Source organism: Peromyscus maniculatus, chromosome 15 (genome assembly GCF_049852395.1).
Source record: "Peromyscus maniculatus bairdii isolate BWxNUB_F1_BW_parent chromosome 15, HU_Pman_BW_mat_3.1, whole genome shotgun sequence".
Lineage (NCBI taxonomy): Eukaryota > Metazoa > Chordata > Mammalia > Rodentia > Cricetidae > Peromyscus > Peromyscus maniculatus.
The window spans coordinates 6,635,502-6,654,674 of NC_134866.1; the positions used below are offsets into that span (position 1 = coordinate 6,635,502).

The 19,173-nt window shown below is 40.9% G+C and overlaps 1 protein-coding gene across 3 annotated transcripts in view; it reads left to right on the top strand.

The window, feature by feature from the left end:
• LOC102911928 (uncharacterized) overlaps window positions 1–15,054 on the top strand; it is a 21,586-nt gene extending 6,532 nt beyond the window's left edge. Inside the window, exons 1-4 of one of the 3 annotated variants that reach the window (XM_042261835.2) lie at window positions 115–269; window positions 6,411–6,537; window positions 7,044–7,121; window positions 11,951–15,054. In XM_042261835.2, the coding sequence (XP_042117769.1) occupies window positions 6,414–6,537; window positions 7,044–7,121; window positions 11,951–14,094 (2,346 nt within the window). In that variant the 5' untranslated portion in view covers window positions 115–269; window positions 6,411–6,413 and the 3' untranslated portion in view covers window positions 14,095–15,054. Of the gene's footprint in view, window positions 1–114; window positions 350–6,410; window positions 6,538–7,043; window positions 7,122–11,950 lie in introns of those variants that run through there. The other 2 variants (XM_015998579.3, XM_076552212.1) reach the window with 2 other exon arrangements.
• The last annotated feature ends 4,119 nt before the right edge of the window (window positions 15,055–19,173 follow it).

The following is a 19,173-nucleotide window of genomic DNA, read 5'->3' on the forward strand; positions in this document are numbered from 1 at the left end:
CCATGAGGCTCAGACCTACTTCTCATGAGATGAGGGGACTGTACGTGGCTTTGTTGTGAAACTGGAACTTTGAAAACAGCTGTCCAGCTGCAGATTCAGGCTTTCCCTCTCCAACAGGTTCTGCAGACGTGGGGGCAGAAACCCAGGAGAGTGGAAAAGTGGAAATCTCTCTCCCATGGTTCCTGGAATTCCCAAGACCTCTGGGAAATGTAGTCCCTGAGACTCTGACGAAACAAGGGGCTACTCTGGAAATCGCCATTCAGCTTTTGGTAAGCACACGTGCATCCTCCTCCAAATCTGGCGAGAATCCAGTCCTGCTCCGCTCTCGGGGTGCATCTCTGACATGGAGGTTGGTCCAGGGTGCAGCGCAAACAGGCAGGCCAGAGGAACTGTGCGGGGGAGGGCGTGGCGCAGTCGGGCTTGAAGGGAGCAGAGGAGGGGCGGAGTCTAAGCCATTTAGAGGTGCTGTGCTGAACTAGCCTGGGCCACAGTCAAGGTGCAAGTCGGGGTTGGGGAGAAGACGATGGGGCTGATGCTGGGAATGACCACTTCGTAAGAAGGCATCTTGCTGCCTTTATCATCCTTGTGCTTTGGGGACAGGAGATCAGGCTTGGTACTTCAGGCGTGGGGAAGCTTGCGAGAACCAGGATTGCCTGGGTGGGTTTCTGACAGTCTGGCTGGAGGTGGTGTTGGGAGCTCGTTCACACGTGGCCGTTATTTGATTTCTCAGTCTGTTTAGGCAAGGGGATATCTGGTCCTTTCTTTACTTTATGTTTGGCCAATATTCTCGTTTTAGTCGACTGAAGTTCATCAGGTGGCTAGGTTCGTTCCCAGGACAGAGTTCTGCAAGGAAGACTGACGGTGTACTGGATGTTTCTCTCACTTTCTTTGGAATGAACTGGGGATTTAAGGGCGGTTCGCTCTGAAAAGGAATCTCCCATATCCAAATCCTGTGAGCTGAATCCTCACAGGAACACTCCCATAGGGAGGCAGAACCATGCCACAAAGGGGATAGGCTGAGCTTTGCATTATCCCAGCAATGTTGATCCTACAGTGTGGGGTGAAAAATAATAGAAAATAACAACCCACTTGTGGGAGCCCGTTCTCGGGTTCCTCGTGGCTTTACCCAGCAGGTCCGAATAGAGGATGATCAGGACCACGGGCCTGAGCGCAGGTGTCTGAGATGCTCTGCACTTGGCTGTGCTGGGGGAGGAGGTCTTTTGCTCCACCCCTTGGTGTCTCTATAAAAACTCTGGGGCAGAGACAGTCGGGGCCATTGGAAAAGGTTCCAGGCCCTCTTGAGGCTATCCTTTATTTTCTGTTTATCTCCGCAAGATTCTCTGCAATAAATCCTTCTATCTAATATTTCCTGCTGCTTGCACTCAAGAAAACTCTGGGGAGCTGTGGGGGTGGTGGGTAAACGCCCCACACCCACTCTGTGATGTTGGAAGTGTGGGCACTTTTCAGGCTGGAGACATGAGTCGGTGTGAGGACAGACTTGAGCCTCGGGATTTTTAGTGATTGGAGGGGGGCTTGAGAGACTCTGTAGAGGAACCACAGTCCTGCACACCTGACAGCCTGTGTGCATTGTTCTCCATTCACAACCTCCCCCGTGCATCTGTGTACTCTGACATTTCTGTTCAACCGTCACTGAGTGTGGCATTCAGCTTCCGGGATGTCCCTGTAGCGTGCTTATGGAAGCGTTTCTCCAAGAACTTATACTATGTCATAAACACTAAGAGATGAATCTGAAGAGCTCTGGCTCGCCCAGGGTCCTGTGATTAGCATGGTGTTCGCTCCTCATCCAGTCCTTTGTGCTTTTCACTGTTCAGTCAGACCAGGTGTTGGTGAGCTGGAGACTGACTTAGGACATTGAAGTCTACTCTTAGGAAACATGGGCTTCCAACCACCTCATCTTAAATACGAGCATGTTCTGTGCAGTATGTGACTATAATTAAAATAATAGGCACTTGATCATTAATGTTAATAAATTGCAAGAAAATGGTAGTGTGTTTTACGTTTTTAAGACAGAAAAAGTATGCTGCCTTTTCCATCAAAACTGATTTTTTTCTCTGTACAGCATGCCGATGCAGCACCATGCTTACTTATGATGTACAGACCTGTGTGTACTCATTTAATTTGTAGTAAACAGACTAGAAAGAAAAGAAACTTCAGCTTACTCTGTGGCACATCCCTGCTGTCTCTGCATTTGTGAGGAGGAGGCAAGAGCACAAGGTCATCCTCTAGCAAATCAAGGCCAACCTATGCTACCTGAGTCTGTGTCAGAAAACTTTATTTATTTATTTTAAATTATTTATTTTTATTTCATGTGCATTGGTGTTTTGCCTGCACATATGTCTGTGTGAGGGTGTCAGATGCCCTGGAACTGGAATTATAGACAATTGTGAGCTGCCATGTGGGTTCTAGAAATTGAACGTGCGTCCTCTGGGAGAGCAGCCAGTGCTCATAACTGCTGAGCCATCTCTCCAATCCCATCAGAAAACATTTAAACATAGTGTATAGATGTGCTAAAGTCAGTTGAGAATTGAGTCCCGACTTTGACTGGACACACTCCACTTACTATTTCATTAAGAACACTCACGATAAAAACAAAACAAAACTTAACTAAAAAAAAGAAGACTCAGGAACAATGTACTGACTCTTTAAAATCTACAGGTACATCTAGACATCTAACATACAAAGCAAAACATGTAATATATATTTTGAAACTAATATTCTAATTATACATTCCATGTTTCCAATAAGAGCATTACATATGGTCTTCCATGGGTCATTTCCATATGCCAAGTTGTAGTGTGGCCAGATGTGACAACTTAAGGCAAAAATTATTGTGCGCCAAAAGCTGGGGACAAAGACCTGTGAGTTCCTTCTTCATGTTCTTTGTGGTGAGTTTTTAAAGCACTGTGTTCTGAAATTGAGAGACAGGACAGGTCTGAATGGAGGGTCACTGGGATTTGGAGCCTGGGCAACAACACAGCCCTCTCTTTACAAGGAACTTTGATTTCCCCCACAGTCTCCAGGTAGTCAGGCTTGTCTGGAGGGTGCAAGAAATATCTCCCTGGGGACTCTGAGAGGGCTTGGGAGAATTTGTAGGAGTTCTGCTCTGTCTGTTCTGTTGTTGGAGGATTGTATCTAGGACCAGCCTCCATTCAGGGAGGAACAGTTGGTCTATAGTGACCCATCTGGTAGTTAGTTTGAGTTTGCAGCAATTTTGAATGAATCACAGTTTGTCCTTCTCAGGCCTGATATTGTTTGCCTTCCTTCTCCATGGAAAATGAATGTTGCCCATTGCAACTGCCCCTGAAATGTTTGCTTTTAATTATATCAGCTGAAAACCAGCTGAATGGGACCCTGGTGGCAGGCCTTCTGCCCCGCATCCCTAGGCAGCCCACGGTGAGGACAGTGGCCTCAGCACAGCCACACTTCCCCATCCAGAACAGTGGTAATGGGTGCTGGGCAGCGTTAGGGAGAGGTCCTTGCAGTCAGTTCACCATTGGGGACCTGCTCCAGTTCTCAGAGAGAACAGTGTTTCCATCTTCACTCTGCCCTGCGTTCCTGCAGTTCTCCAAGCTGACCTGTTGTCGGTGATCTCCTAAGTATGGAAGAGTGGAATCTGTGGTTTTCATTTACTTGAAATGTGGGGACGTGTTCTAGTACCTACACAGAAGCTTTCAACAGAGTTTAGTTGCTTTTTCTTGAGAAATTACTGGATTTTTCTATTCACTAACTTCCTTCAGTGTACTGTGATTTGGGGATCCATCTTCCTCCACAGTGCCTCTGCACTCTGCCCTTGAGATAAGAGATGTTTATTTCAGTGTAATCATTCTTTCCAAGGCATACTTTTCCTCTGTACCAAAAGTCTTTTGACTATAACCATCCTCCTCCTCATGCTGAAAACACATTGCACTTCAGACACAAGACTCAGAGGATTGGAACTGGATCTGACCTGAAATCCTCCTACCTGAGTCCAAGTTTTCATAGTGATGGGAGGCGCTTTGCAAGCTTCCAAGGGAGAGAGAGGAGTGATAAACACTTTTATTTAGCTGTTGTTCCTATGAACCACAACAATGACCAGTATGGCAAGATATCACGAAGGGTGCAACAGTGACTGTCATATCGTGGCGTGGACAGTAGCTGTCTAATTGGACTTAAGTCCTGCTCAAGAGTAGGCAAATCCTGCCTGGAATCATGGCTGCCACTCATGGTTAGTTGGGTCACGGATCTTCGAGGAGTTCCTGCTACTACTACTTTACCAAACCATCATTAATACCTAACTGCATTCCCAATACTTTTCCTTAGAACCGTAGATAAGTGCAGCTCTCAGAGCTTCTCAAAGCTTCTCTCGGCAGTAGTCAGAAAGCATTACAGAAGACCAAAGTGACCAAAATGCAGAGGAGAATGATCGTGTGGTACCCTGCCCCAGTGGATACATCTACATAGTCATCATCTTAATTCCTGCACATAAGGCTCAGGGCATATCTCTGGAGATGGAGCTGTTAGATCATATGAACCAGAAGTCAGTTGTGTATGCTGTGAGGTTGTGTCTCCTACAAAGTGAAGGGAAGTTGCACTCATGATACCTCAACAATGTGACTGCCTGAAAATGCTAATATACATGATTTCCTGCTGGGGGGGTTATCTACAGTCTTCCCCATAGATGAGTCCTCTCACTGTTTATCCAACACCAAGAAGTCAGCCATCCAAACATCCATGCAGATAGCACTGAACAGAATCAGCAGTTCATGTTTATTTATGTATGCATACGTAGGTACCTACACATGTAGCAGTAATAATTAAAGATGAAGACACAATGTACTTCAGAAGAAGTAACAAGTGGGCATGGGAGGGGCTGGAATAAGGAAAGAAAAGGGGAAATTATGTAATTATATTTTAAACAATTTTTTTAAAAGAGGATAAATTCATGGTGTTTATGACAATATGGATGAAACTGAGAATTATTTCAGGCATGGAAAAGTACCACTTGATCATATTGATATGCTACATGCTGAGTTGTAACTCACAGGAGTTGGAGATGGAATGGTTTGCTATCAGCCAGGGACATCAGGAAGCTGAGGCTTGGGGACTTTTCAAACAATGGATGTTCTGGAACAGTGTGATAAGAGAGTGATCAATGCTCCCTGTACTATTGCTCCAAAAGTTGGGTATGTGTAAGCTTCATCTAGTGTTCAGAAGCCTGCTTTCTGAAGCTTTGCTTCAGAAGCCTGAAATACAGTGTTTGGGGAGATGAACACACTGAAAACTGAAAACTGATGGAAAGGCTATGCAAAACTTACCCTTAAAATTCACACCAAATACCCCTTTAATATATAAATTCCCAATATTTTTCATGCAGTAAAAAAAAAAAAAAAAGGAAAAATAATGTTGTTGTTATCATAGATTATGTGGTAGTTTGAAAGAAAATGGCCCCCAATGGGAGTGGCACTATTTGGAGGTGTGACCTTGTTGAAGCAAGTGTGTCACTGTGGAGGTGGGCTTTGAGGTCTCTTTTGCACAAGCTTCCCTCAGTGTGACAGTCAGTTGAGTTCCTATTACCTCTGAGTCAAAATATAAGATTCTAAGCTATTCCTCCAGCACGCCTGCATGATACCATGCTCCCCATCCTGATGATAATGGACTGAACCTCTGAAACTGTAAGTGAGCCAACCCAGTTAAATATTTCATTTATAAGAGTTGCTGTGGTTGTGGTGTCTTTTCAGAGCAATAGAAAACCCTAACTAATACAGATCATGTTGGGGCTTTACTCAATAATATATGGAAAGCAGAAAAAATTTGATTCATAGAGTATTTTGAAATAAGAAAATAGTTGTACCAGCAATCGTAATTCTCAGCTACAGCACACTGAGGTACAGGTGTCAACTATTCAAAGCATGGAATATTGCAAATCCATCAGTGCCTGTCAAAGAAGAGGAAAGGGGAAATGAACATAAGATCAGAGCGATATCTAGTGTATTTTAAATATTCCCAAAGTATTTCGATTTCTGTACTTGCTGATTATTATTCAGGCAACACTCCATCACTCAGGGAAGTCTAAGCAGGAGCCTGGAGGCAGGAACTGGAGCAGAGGCCCTAGAGGAACACTGCTTCCTGGCTTGTTCTCCATGCTTTGCTCAGCCTACTTTTTTATACCTTTGAGGACCACCTGTCCAGGCTGGTACCACCCCCAGTGGGCTGGGTTGTTCCATATCCATCACCAATTAAGAAAGTTACATCACATGGAGATCTTTTCTCAATTATGCTTCTCTTTTCTCAAATGGCCAATGTCAAGTTGACAGGAGAACTATCCGACCCAATGCATCTTAGTATTTATATAATTTTTAGTGGTTTTAATTAATGAAAAGTGTGATAATATTCATTGGTCTGTATTTCAGGAGATGCTGTCCTTCTGGGATGTGGCCATTGATTTTACTCCAGAAGAGTGGGAATGCCTGGAGCCTGCTCAGTGGGATCTGTACAGGGATGTGATATTGGAGAATTACAGCCACCTTGATTTCTTGGGTAAGGATCTCATCCACAGTGAATTCTTATTTCAACCTCAACATGTAGCTTCCCTACTTTGTAGAGTATGTCATGGGAATTTGTGCTTTTCAACAGCGAATTTCATATTTTTTATTTTAAGAAAAATTAGGGATGTTGCTGTGTAGCTAAGAAACATTTCATTGTTATTCTCTCTGTATGTTTAACCTGTCTGTGTTGGGAGCATGCATCCTTGACTCTAGTGGGACTGGGGGAAATTCAATGGCATGAGGCATGGAGCACTCATGTTAATGGAAATGTTTCACAATTCACTTTTAATGTTTTCCCTTTTAACTGAAGCTTAGAATCCGCAGATTGTAAATCCTCTTCAACATTCTAATATACCTATCAGAAATCATTTCAGGAACTAATTGCCTGCAAACATTTGCTACATCATTTCTTTTCTCATAAGCTGCGTACTGTAAGTTGCAAGTCAATTCCTAGTGGAAGAACACCCAAACCATCTTGTTCCTCTTTCCTTCAAACAGGTCTTACTGTCTCTAAGCCATACCTGGTGACATTTCTGGAGCAAAGACAAGGTCCTTGGGATGTGAAGAAACAAGCAGGTATATTATTTTTAAGTCTCATCTTGCATAAGTCCCATATAATGTATTCAGACCTACTGTGACTACTTTTAAGACTTTTATGGTTTGGTCTCTTCTTATATAATTTATCTTATCTAAAACAATTTAACCATTTTTAGAGATATAACTTCATATTTATGACTTTTATAACTTTTTAAAATGGTTCCACTGGTCCTGAGAGAAGAGTTACATCTCAGTAAGAACTTTAGTGATATGAATAAACTTGGATGAGAGAGCATTTTTTGTAATCAAGAATCCAGAAGAGGGGAGTATAGAGCATGAGTTCAGTTGGTAACTGATTGTAAAGAATCAACTGAGATGATTTACTCCCTTTGAAAAGCCATCTGAACCTTTGTATATAGCCCCCTTGATTAAGCAATTTCTTTTTTTTTTTTTTTTTTTTTTTTGATTTTTCAAGACAGGGTTTCTCTGTGTAGCTTTGCGCCTTTCCTGGGACTCACTTGGTACCCCAGGCTGGCCTCGAACTCGCAGAGATCCGCCTGGCTCTGCCTCGCGAGTGCTGGGATTAAAGGCGTGCGCCACCACCGCCGGCTTGATTAAGCAATTTCAAATGAGACATAATAACATTAACAAGTAAATTTACCATACGATGTAAGAAAATTTCCCAGAGTGGAGGGTGTTAGGCAATAGCTATTTTCATGAGGGCCATTTCTTTCCCATGACTGCAGAGTGGAATTCCAACCCAGTTTTAGTTTTTCTTGCTTGTATACCCTAGTGTCTCCAGAAAACCTTGAAACCTCATAAAAATTCAGTTCTAATTCCATAACTAGGAATTTATGGGAGCAATGAGTGGATACTCAAGTGAGGGTTCAGTGACCTTGCCTCTATCCTGTTTTTAAAGGAATATTAGCATTTAAAAAGCCCAGCTGTGATTACTTTTATCAACACACATAGAGTTATGAAGATGGTCATTGTTCAACTTAGATGATACTGTGCAACATCAGTTAAATAAAAGAAGGTTGAATCCAAACTACACAGCGAGGGTAATGTGATTCATTCATATTACCTGTGCACATAATGTTAAACCATTGTGCCTTGAATGTTTAGAGATAAACCTTACAGAAAACATAAAACAGCCCTTATGATTTAGATAGAATGTGGACTTATCATGATCATCATTAAAGTCATGTTAACAGCATCTAACAGAATTTAGCTGATTATGATTTTAGAGTTATTATTGATTGGTTTTAGACAGGGTGTCCCTTTTATCCTTCTTAATGATGAGGTTCCCATTAGTTGTTTTTAATTCTACACATCTTCCTACCATGAGGTAAATAACAGCCTCTCTTGCAAACAGTTCACCTCTTAGCTGTTCTCAAGTGTCTTTTCCTGTTGTTCTCCTTCTGCCTATCAGAGAGTCAGGGAGCCAGCCTGACCCAGGACCGGGCATTGGAAGAAGCTCTGAGACAATTATCCTTGGGTGTGAAGTGGATGGTGCATATTCTATCTCTGGAGCCAGCTTTTCACTGAGCTAAAACGACATATGACAATTCCAAAAGATATTATCTATATTCAAAAAGCATTTGTTTCTCTATTAGACTGAAGCCAGTGATTTATATACCCATAAATGTATTGTATATCTGTAGATATGGGCAGACAACCTGAATAGTACTTGATGTATTTTCCCTCCTATACAGATTTACATTTTTAGGATAATATAGTGATTTTATGGGATAGGGACATACTGGTTTGTGGGGTCAAACCTGTAAGTTTTAAATACATTGGTACCAGTAGCCTAGAGACATGTAAACAGAAAGCCATAAAACTAGACATCTAAGCAACTCAGAAAGTTCTAGAAATGAAAGCCAAAGTATCCGGGCTTGGAGCAGAGACAAGGGCTGACCTCAGCCATAGGGCAAAGGAGTCCCAAGAACAGAAAGAATGTTCTGTCTCCAGTCTCCCACAGAAGCAGTGCAGCTAAAGTGCTCTCCTCACAGGAAAACTGCCTGCCACTCTTTGCCCATGGTGAGCTAGAGTCCTGGACCCACGCCTGGGCAGCCCCTTGGATGCATGAGGGCTCTGCTCTTCCCCCACTGCAGTCACTGGTCTAGTGGCTCCCACAGCCACCTTGTGTTCTGCAGTAAAAGGGACCCTGCCCTGTTTGAGACCTTATAGTTCATAGATGGGTAGATCTCCACTAGCCCAGGGAAGATCTTTCTGAGCACAGGGCTGGGAGTTGACTAGGTCTGCGCTCCTGATAAGACCACAATGGGGAGCTAGGTGCCGGTGATGAGCTGTTTGAAGAGGAACAGACTTGGAGTTTTCCAGACCCATGAGTGCAGCCTCCGAAAGGAGGTTGGCACTGCTCACGAACCATAGGCAAGAGGACAGAAAAACCCTGCAGCTTCCAGTTGCCTTGATGCCAAAGTGAGCTCAAACAATGGCCTGACTCTCTGTTCCACGATGAAGGTCAGGGAAAGGGACAAAAAGTAAGGCTAAGACAGTAGCTGAGACAGCATGCATTAAATGAACTATTCAATTATTAATTCAGCATCTTCGGAAATGATATAAGACAAGGACTTAACCAAAAAAATTTTTTTAATATTTATTTATTATGTATACAGTGTTCTATCTGCATGTGTTCCTGCAGGCCAGAAGAGGGCACCAGATCTCATTACAGGTGGTTGTGAGCCACCATGTGGTTGCTGGGAATTGAATTTAGGAGCTCTGGAAGAACAGTCAGTGCTCTTAACCACTGAGCCATCTCTCCAGCCCCTTAACCAAAAATTTTTATCTGTTAGTTCTTCCGTCAACATCTTTACTCTTAGAAGGAGACCCAGGGAAGGAGTCAACGTCAATACTTTTCCACTTACCAGAATCTGGACCACAGAAAAATATCTTCACCTTGGAGGACCAGAAAGAGTCAGTTGGTTTTGGTGTGAGGAAATACAGTGGAAATTTCTGATTCTCTGGCCCTGGAGAGACATTTATGGGGCCTAGGACACTCTCAGTGAGACACTACCACTGTAATAGTGAATGAAGCAAGCTGGGAGACCCAGAGTGTTCTGAAACTCTTGATTGTCAGAAATTTTGCTGGTACCTCCAAGTGTTGTATCCACAGGAGACACAGTTCAAGGCTACTCAGTGAAGTTCAGATAGAGTCTTTTTTGCTGTTTTGGAGAACAGGCTCATGCCAGGGAAAATTTTAGCCACTCAACATGAGGCATGATTGGGTCAAAAGGCTAAACCCATAATTACCTAATACCAAAGGCTGCTTTACCCTGAAATTTCAAAAGTTTCATTTCCATTGATTCAAAGAATGTCTTTTATATTGTAAAAGAGTGGGTTTTTCAAAAGCTGTGGGTGAGGCTTCATGAGGGCGTTTTCTCAGCAGGATTGGCTAGCTGGGGGAGTCATTGGGTAAAACTCATGCAAAATGCAGACACTTTGGGCACTTCAGTTACTGACTTTAAATTGTTTTCTACACCTCTGAAAGTTTGCACGCATTTCTAAAATCCCTGGGTGTGAAACCATTGTGAGACAATAACTTCACACATAAGTTTCTTTCATATCACTTACACTCTTTTAATGAAACTTGTCTCATTTATGAATGATGAAAATGTCTTTATAATTTTTTTGTGTCATGCAGTACTAAGGATTTAATATGCTATATATATATATATATATATATATATATATATATATATATATATCTCCACATCTAGGAGAATGTATTTTTTCTTTTTTTGCAATTTCATATTCTGCATTGTTATTTGGAAGTGTGCATCATCTGTAATCATTTGTCATACATGTTCTACCTGTGGATGGGTTGTCCATCCATCAGAACAGTGCAAGATAAAAAAAAGTGTCTATGCTATAAGAAATAGTATCTATGAGTACTGTTTCTGTGAAGTTTTACCTCATGGTTAAATACAAGTCTCCTATTTTCATGCCTTGTTCATTGTTTCTCTCCATTCATTGCTCAATGGTTATTTAATTAATGAATAGTTCATAGAAATATGTGATTTTATCACTGGGCTTGGTGGTGCATGCCTTAATCACAGCACTTGTGAGGCAAAGGCAGGAAGATCCCTGAGTTTGAGGCTAGCATGGTTGACTGAGCCAGATCCAGGACACCCAGGACACCCAGGACACCCAGGACACCCAGGACACCCAGGACACCCAGGACACCCAGGCCTATGCAGAGAAACTCTTGTCATTAAAAGCACAAAATGAAACAATTCATTGACAACTGTGTTGCCTTCAGCATAGTTTCTGTTATTCATAAGTGTACCTGAAAATTCTTTTATAATTTGATATCTTTGAGGTATATATTTTCTTGTCAACAAAATAAAAAATAAAATACCCTCCTAAAGCCTCAAGATATTTTATTTGATATTGATATTGACAGTCTACTTGTTATGGAGCATATAAAAATGAAAGTCTATACTTGGGTAAAAATTGTGTGTTTCTATGTTGGTCCAATCTCATAAATCTCAATTAACTTTTTCTTGGCTATGTTGTAATTTCATGGATGTCCAGCTATACTTAAGTGAGTTATTTTCTGTTAGTAAAATCCCCTTACAACATACTTTGCTATTTTACTTTGAAATATATGCCATTGTTTTTGTTCATTTGGTTGTACTCTTATTGTAGTAGAAGTGTAGGTTGTTTTTGCATACTGCTATATTTTGTGAATTATGCTCAGTGATGATAGGTGTTAAAATACACTATAGTTTCTGATTTATGGTTAAATATGCTTGAGTTAATCTCTCCATTTTAAAAGTAGTCATTCTAAGTATAGAGAATATTGCTTAGCTTTTGATCATATCTCAACTTTTGCTCAACAGGAACAACACCCAATAATTATAACAATTATAGCAAGACCACTGATTGTAATTCACTCCTTATTGAACACCAGAGAATTCATACAGGGAAGAAACCCTACAAGTGTGAAGAATGTGGTAAGGCTCTTAGTTCTCGCTCAACACTTTCTATACACCAGAGACTTCATACTGGAGACAAACCCTATAAGTGTAAAGAATGCCATAAGACCTTCAGTACTCGCTCATCACTTTTTATACACCAGAAAAACCATACTGATGAAAAAACCTATAAGTGTGGAGAATGTGGCAAATTATTTTACTATCCATCAATGCTGAAGCAACATCAAAGAATTCATTCTGGAGAGAAACCCTACAAGTGTGAAGAGTGTGGCAAAGCTTTCTATGATCGTTCATTCCTGAAGCAACATCAAAGAGTTCATTGTGGAGAGAAACCATACAAGTGTGAAGAATGTGGGAAAACATTTTCCTCTGCTTTAATCCTTAACCAGCATAAAGGAATTCATTCTGGACAGAAAAAATACAAGTGTGAAGAATGTGGCAAATCCTTTTGCTATCCTTCATTCCTTAAGCAACATCAAAGAATTCATTCTGGAGAGAATCCCTACAAGTGTGAAAACTGTGGAAAAAGATTTTACTGTTCTCCACATCTTCAGGAACATCAAAAAGTTCACACTGGAGAAAAACCATATAACTGTGAAGAATGTCACAAAGCCTTTCGTAATCACTCAGCCCTTAGGAAACACAAGGCAGTTCATACCGGAGAGAAACCCTACAAGTGTGAACTGTGTGGAAAAGGATTCACTAAGCCGTCTGTACTCACTGAGCACAAGATAGCTCACACTGGAGAGAAACCCTACAAGTGTGAGGAGTGTGGCAAATGTTTTTCCTCTTCTTCAGCCCTTAAAAGGCATCAAAGAATTCATTCTGAAGACAATCCCTACAAGTGTGAGGAATGTGGCAGAGCCTTTTCTACACTTTCTACCCTTACTCAGCACAAGTTTGTTCATTCTGGAGAGAAGCCATACAAGTGTGAAGAATGCGGGAAAGCATTTTCTTATAATTTTTCCTTGATCCAGCACAAATTAAGTCATACTGGAGTGAAATCTTATCAGTGTGAAGAATGTAAAAAAATGTTTTATTCTACTTCAAAACTGAAGAAACATAGAAGACTTCATTGTCAAGAGAAACTGTACAAGTGTGAAGTCTGTGGAAAAGCCTTTTCTAGTAATTCTTCCCTGGTTCAGCACAAAATAGTTCATACCAGAGAGAAATGCCACAAGTGTGAAATGTGTGGCAAAATGTTTGCCTGTACCTCAAAACTGAAGAGACACAAAAGAACTCATTGTCAAGAGAAACCTTTCAAATGTGAAGTATGTGGTAAGGACTTTCGTACTCGCCCAGAACTTTCTGTTCACAAGAGAACTCACACCATTGAGAAACCACACAAATGTGAAGAATGTGGAAAAACTTTTTGTACTTTCTCATACCTTACTGTGCACAAATTACATCATACCGGGGAGAAATCGTGTAAATGTGAAGAATGTGGCAAAATGTTTTACTCTACTTTAGACCTTAAAAAGCACCAAAAAATTCATACTGGAGAAAAGCCATATAAGTGTGAAGAATGCCACAAAGCCTTTACCACACATACAACCCTCAAGAGACACAAGACAGTTCATTCTGGAGAGAAACCCTACAAGTGTGAACTGTGTGGAAAAGGATTTATTAAGCCTTCTGTACTTACTGAGCACAAGATAGCTCATACTGGAGAGAAACCCTACAAGTGTGAGGTGTGTGGCAAAGTTTTTTCCTATTCTTCAGATCTTAAAAGACATCAAATAATTCATTCTGAAGACAATCCCTACAAGTGTGGGGAATGTGGGAAAGCATTCACTAAGCTGTACACCCTTACTCAGCACAAGATTGTTCATACTGGAGAGAAACCATTCAAGTGTGAAGAGTGTGGCAAAGGATTTTCCTGCTCTTCATATGTTAAGGTACACAAAACAATTCATTCTGAAGAGAATAACCACAAGTGTGAGGAATGTGGCAAAGTCTTTGTTAATCATTATACCCTTTCTCGACACAAGACAGTTCATACTGGAGAGAAATCCTACAGATGTAATAAAAAGTTTACATGTTTGTAGTCCTTCAAAGACATCAAATAATTCATTCTGAATAGAAGTTCCACAAGCATGTGGAATGTGGCAAAGCCTTTGATGATGATTTATACTTTATGCAGCACAAATGAATGTATTGAGTAGGGAAGCTATGCACATGTGAAGAATGGTGAGTGCTTTAACTCCCAGTCAACACCCTCTACTATCAGTAAATTTCATTCTGCAGCAAACCAGTCCAAACATGAATGGAGTGACTGACACTTAGTGTTTCCTTGTATCTTAAATAACACAACAGTCTTCATCCTGAAAATCAAAGCTATGTGAAGGATGTAATGAAGGTTTCAGTTATTATTCAGTCCTGATTCAACCTCAGTAATTCTCACCTGAGAGAAACCCTACTCATGTGCAGAACAGGATCAGGACTTAGTTGTTCCTCATGTCTATATAAGATTTGGAGAATTCATTGTGATGAAGCCAACAAAAGCAATCAACATAGCAAGTTCTCTACCTTTTGTTCACACTGTATATATCTGCAGATAGTTCATACTGTAGAAACACTCTACACACTCAAAAGCTGTCCCTAAGCCTTGGATAGTAATTCAAGTCTTCATCAGCAACAAAGTGTTGATATAGGTGAGAGACTCTGCAGGTACAGATGCCTTTGTTAGCTAGCTGCAGATATTCATACCACACAACCCAACATTATCTGAAGGACTCTCAGTTAGCTATTTGCTTCTATCATATTAGCTTATAAGCTTGTGTTCACGGTATTTTCTTGATTTCTAAGTGATATAAGAGAAGACAGCCAGGACAACCAGCACTACCCTGTACAGGAATTCCTTTGTTGCATAAGAATTGTGGTGAACATGAACCAGAAGAAGCAAGTAAAAAAGCAGTATTCCCCATGGTTTTTGCATCACTGCCTGTCCTGGCTTGCCTAGATGAGGAATAGTAACTCATAATTTGAAATAAACTGATCATTCCCCCACATTGTGTTTGGTCCAGCCATTTATTATCAGCCCAACAGAAATCAATCTAGGACAGCAATGAATATGGAAGGCTTTTCAGTCTTCTTCATAACTCTGCTATTAATATCCAATGACATACTAGAGACAATGTCCCACAGCCTGTAGATGTGTCCAGCCTCTAGACCTGAGCATCCACACTGCAGAGAAGCCCAAAGAAGTAAAGAATATGACCAATTTTTTTTTATGTTTCCCCAAATCAACACCAAAATTTTCAGGCTAAAGAGAAACCTGTGAAATCAAAGACAGTAGCTATGTGTGGAACAATTGTTCCAAACTCAACATGAGAAATTTAGGCATGAAGGAAAACTGACATGCTCAGTTGATAAGAGAACTGATTTTTCTTAATACCTTAGTGTCAGAGAGTTTGTTTGGTTTAGAAGCCCTACAGATATAAATAGTGTGACAAAGCCTTATGAACAATCCTCATTACCCATGAATAAATTCATATTGTAATGAATCCTATATATAATGACTCTGGCAGAATCATTTCTCACTGTTTACACCTCATAGTAGCATATCAGCTATCATTTAAAGCACTGTGTACATAGAAATACTGTAGCAATGTCTTTCCTTATGGCTTAGTAATGGATCTATTGAAGTATAGTTAGAGGTGGATTTTCTGTCCTGCCAGCTAGCTCCTAAGTAACGACACTGAGACTTCTTATTAATTATGAAAGCTTGGCCAATAGCTTAGGCTTGTCCTATAAATTAACCCACTTCTATTTATCTACACATGCCACGTGACTCATGGCATTTCCCTGTCCTGCATATCTTGCTCCTTTGGCTGGCTGGTGACTACACATCCCCACCCTTCCCAAGTGTCCTCTCTGCCCCCAAAATCCTGCCTACCTATTGGCAATTCAGCTTTTTGTTAAACCAATCCAAGTGACAAAAGAGTATTCCACAACATATAGTAGACACATGCTTTTAATACAGAATTTATGCAAACAGGCATTGCTTATAATTAATGTGAAATGTTTAATGTGATTGAAAGAAGTTATTACAAACATTAGAATCCTTCAGATCACTCAAACCTAAAGATATTGATTTGTTATACAACCATATTAGTATATAGCCCAAGATACTGGAGACAGGAGTATGGGGCAAGGACAGGGTCTGCTGAGAAGACATCAAACAATAAGAGGGGCTGGCCCAGGAGAGAGGGTATGTGTCCTGCTGGTTGAGCAGGATGGGTGGAGCTTCCTAAGCCCTTAGAGTCAACTGTGTTTCATCAGAGACCTCTCATACTAAACTGGAGCTTTATGACTAGGTGTTTGCCACCCAAGATGTTGGTCTTTGGTCTGATTCTAGTTTCGTCAAATACTTGTTGAAAAGGCTGTCAATTCCAGTTCCTAGCTTTGGACACCTTGACAACAATTACATGCCCATTTCATTACTGTTGATCTCTTGTTCTTACATTACAGTGTTTGTCTGTATGTTTGTTTTTATGGGAGTCCAGTGCAGTCCTTTTCACTAGAGCTATTCAGTAGAGTTTGAGGTCATGTACTATACATGGAACACATCTGACTGTATGTCTCTTTGTTATCTATTGTTTTCTTTAGGTGATGCTTTTGATTGGTTTCCATAGGCTTCCCCTGTGACATCACAGTGGCTTGGACTTTATTTCCCAGAGGTCTGCACAAGTAGTTTCAGGAACACAGGGAGGGTCTTTTGCACTGTTCCTGGGTTTTAGCAAACCCTGTGTTTGCAGAACTGCTTCCAGAGTGAAACCAGAGTCTGTACCTGGATAGGTACAGGAAGTCAGGCTGCTTTGAAAATTCCAGAATCCCACTAAAGGCAGAGTAGTAGGTATTTGCCTCTCTGTTGCTTGGCAAATTTGGGATGTGGGTAAAGACTCCTCCACTGGGCAAGTGAATCCATCCTGGTGTCATGTGAGACAAGAGGAGTAATTCATCTTTCCTGTAAATTAGGAGGAGGTTCTTCTGATCTGGCTTTCATGATGGTGGGAGACAGGAGCAGCAGACTTTCTTCAGGTCCTCTTTCCCTGTGCATTCTTATCTTGTAATGTAGCCAGTATGCAATTTGCTCTGATAGGGTCTGTGTCCCATCCAAGAGAAATGGTGCTACCTGAGCCTGGAGATGTCCTTCCTGGCAAGGGTAAAGTACATTTAACACATTTACCTCTAGCACTCTTGTTTTTCAAGCCAGCTTTTAAAAAATACATACATGATTCTGAAAAATATTTCATATCAAATGAGATGAAGTGTGATCCTAATTAGTCTTATCAATAAATACCAGGATTCAAATATTGGGGTAATAACAATATGGCGGCATCCTGCTGAGCTCCTGGCTTAGCTCCAGAGAGCAGCACCCAGCCCTAATCCTCCCTTTGTTTAATCATACCTTTTGTTTCTCTTACCTTTTGTTTCTCTTATCGCCCTATGTGAATCTTGTTTGAGAGTCAAGGATCAGAGAGTCCCCCAAGGATCAAAGGCCTATGCAAAACATGGTACAGGAAAACTGAGGTACCTGATAATTCAAGTACTTTGCACCTGGCATTTGGTCTCTGGGAGTTCCTTTTAGGTTGCTTTGACGGTATGGATATTAACTATCTAAACTGTAAAAAGAGTAAAAAATATGCCCTAGGTGAAGGGAAAAGGGCTTCAGTCCTTCAAGACTGGACCCCCCTGCAGCCACAAAAGGCTAGATTCCTTCTTAAGATGCCTCTGTGTCTTCATTCCACAGACCCGTGTGAACCCACACAACCATGTAGCAACTCACACAGCTACAACTGAAAGATCAGAGAAGCAAAGGAGCAGCCACTAGTGTCTTCTCACCTCTCCAGGTCCTCAGACCAAACGGAAGGGCTAGGATCCTGTCTCTACCCACTTTATATTTCTATCTCCACCTCCTAAGTGCTGGGATTCAAGGGGTGAACCTCCCGAGTGCTTGGATCAAAGGTGTGAGTCTCCCAAGTCCTAGGATTAAAGATGTATGCCACAACTGCCTGGCCTCTATGGTTAACTAGTGGCTAGCTCCACACTCTGATCCCCAGGCAAGCTTTGTCAGAACACAAAATATCTCACAACAATGAACTAAGTTTACCTTAAACTTGTTTTGAGGTACATGTTTTAGGATGTATTTTAATAACATCAGAAGACTATAGAATTAGAGATATAAATTGGTCTCTCCTTCCAATCTTGTCTTTGTCAATAAATTTCATTTGTACTTAGGAATATTATAAATACAATTTTGGACACACCAGAGACATTAAAGTTATGTTTTAATTGTCCCTGTTTTAACAGCTTACGGTAAATTAGTAAACTCAATAATGAGATGCCTTTTGGGGATATGTATAAATAGTAAGGTAAGAACTGTATATCCAGTTCTTCGTACATAACAATCAATATCCAATCTTCCTGTCTACTAGTGAGTATATGTGGTTTTTGTCCTCTTTACAGTACGGGTCCTTGTTTCTATGACAATGGAGATGACATTGAAAGAAAAAATACCGTTTTCAACTTACGGCACATGAGTGTGGCTATCATAAAGTTTACAGAGGGACAGTATCCTACTGGAAAGGCATCATGAGGGATGAAGTAAGTGGACTCCTAAAATGGCTCAGATGCTAAGGACTAAGGGGAAAGAATTTGATTGCTCCCCAGATATGAGATACAGCCAGACTCACGTTGTGTTTTCCACTTGGCTTTGCCATGAGTACAACAGAGGGATGCCAAACAGTGGCCTCCCCACCTCCCCTCCCTTCTATATCTATAGTGATCACAGCTGCTTTGGTTACTGGCTGTTCATCATTATTAAAATTAAGAAACCAGAATACCAATCAAATGAACTTGGTTGTAAGACATAACTTTTATATTTGATTTATTTATAAAACAAATAGTTTTTTAATATGTATATCTCATGTACACATTAGAGATAACACAGCAATTAAGAAACCTGTAAAGTAGATTGCAAGGAAAGTTTCCCAGCTTCAGGCATAAATCCCATTCTTGTCAATAACAAAGAAAGGTTGCTATGTAGAAAGGTCCTGTTTGTGGTTAGCAAGTCACTTTGAAAAAACTTCATTTACTCTGTGTTTCTGAGTCATTGTTTTCTT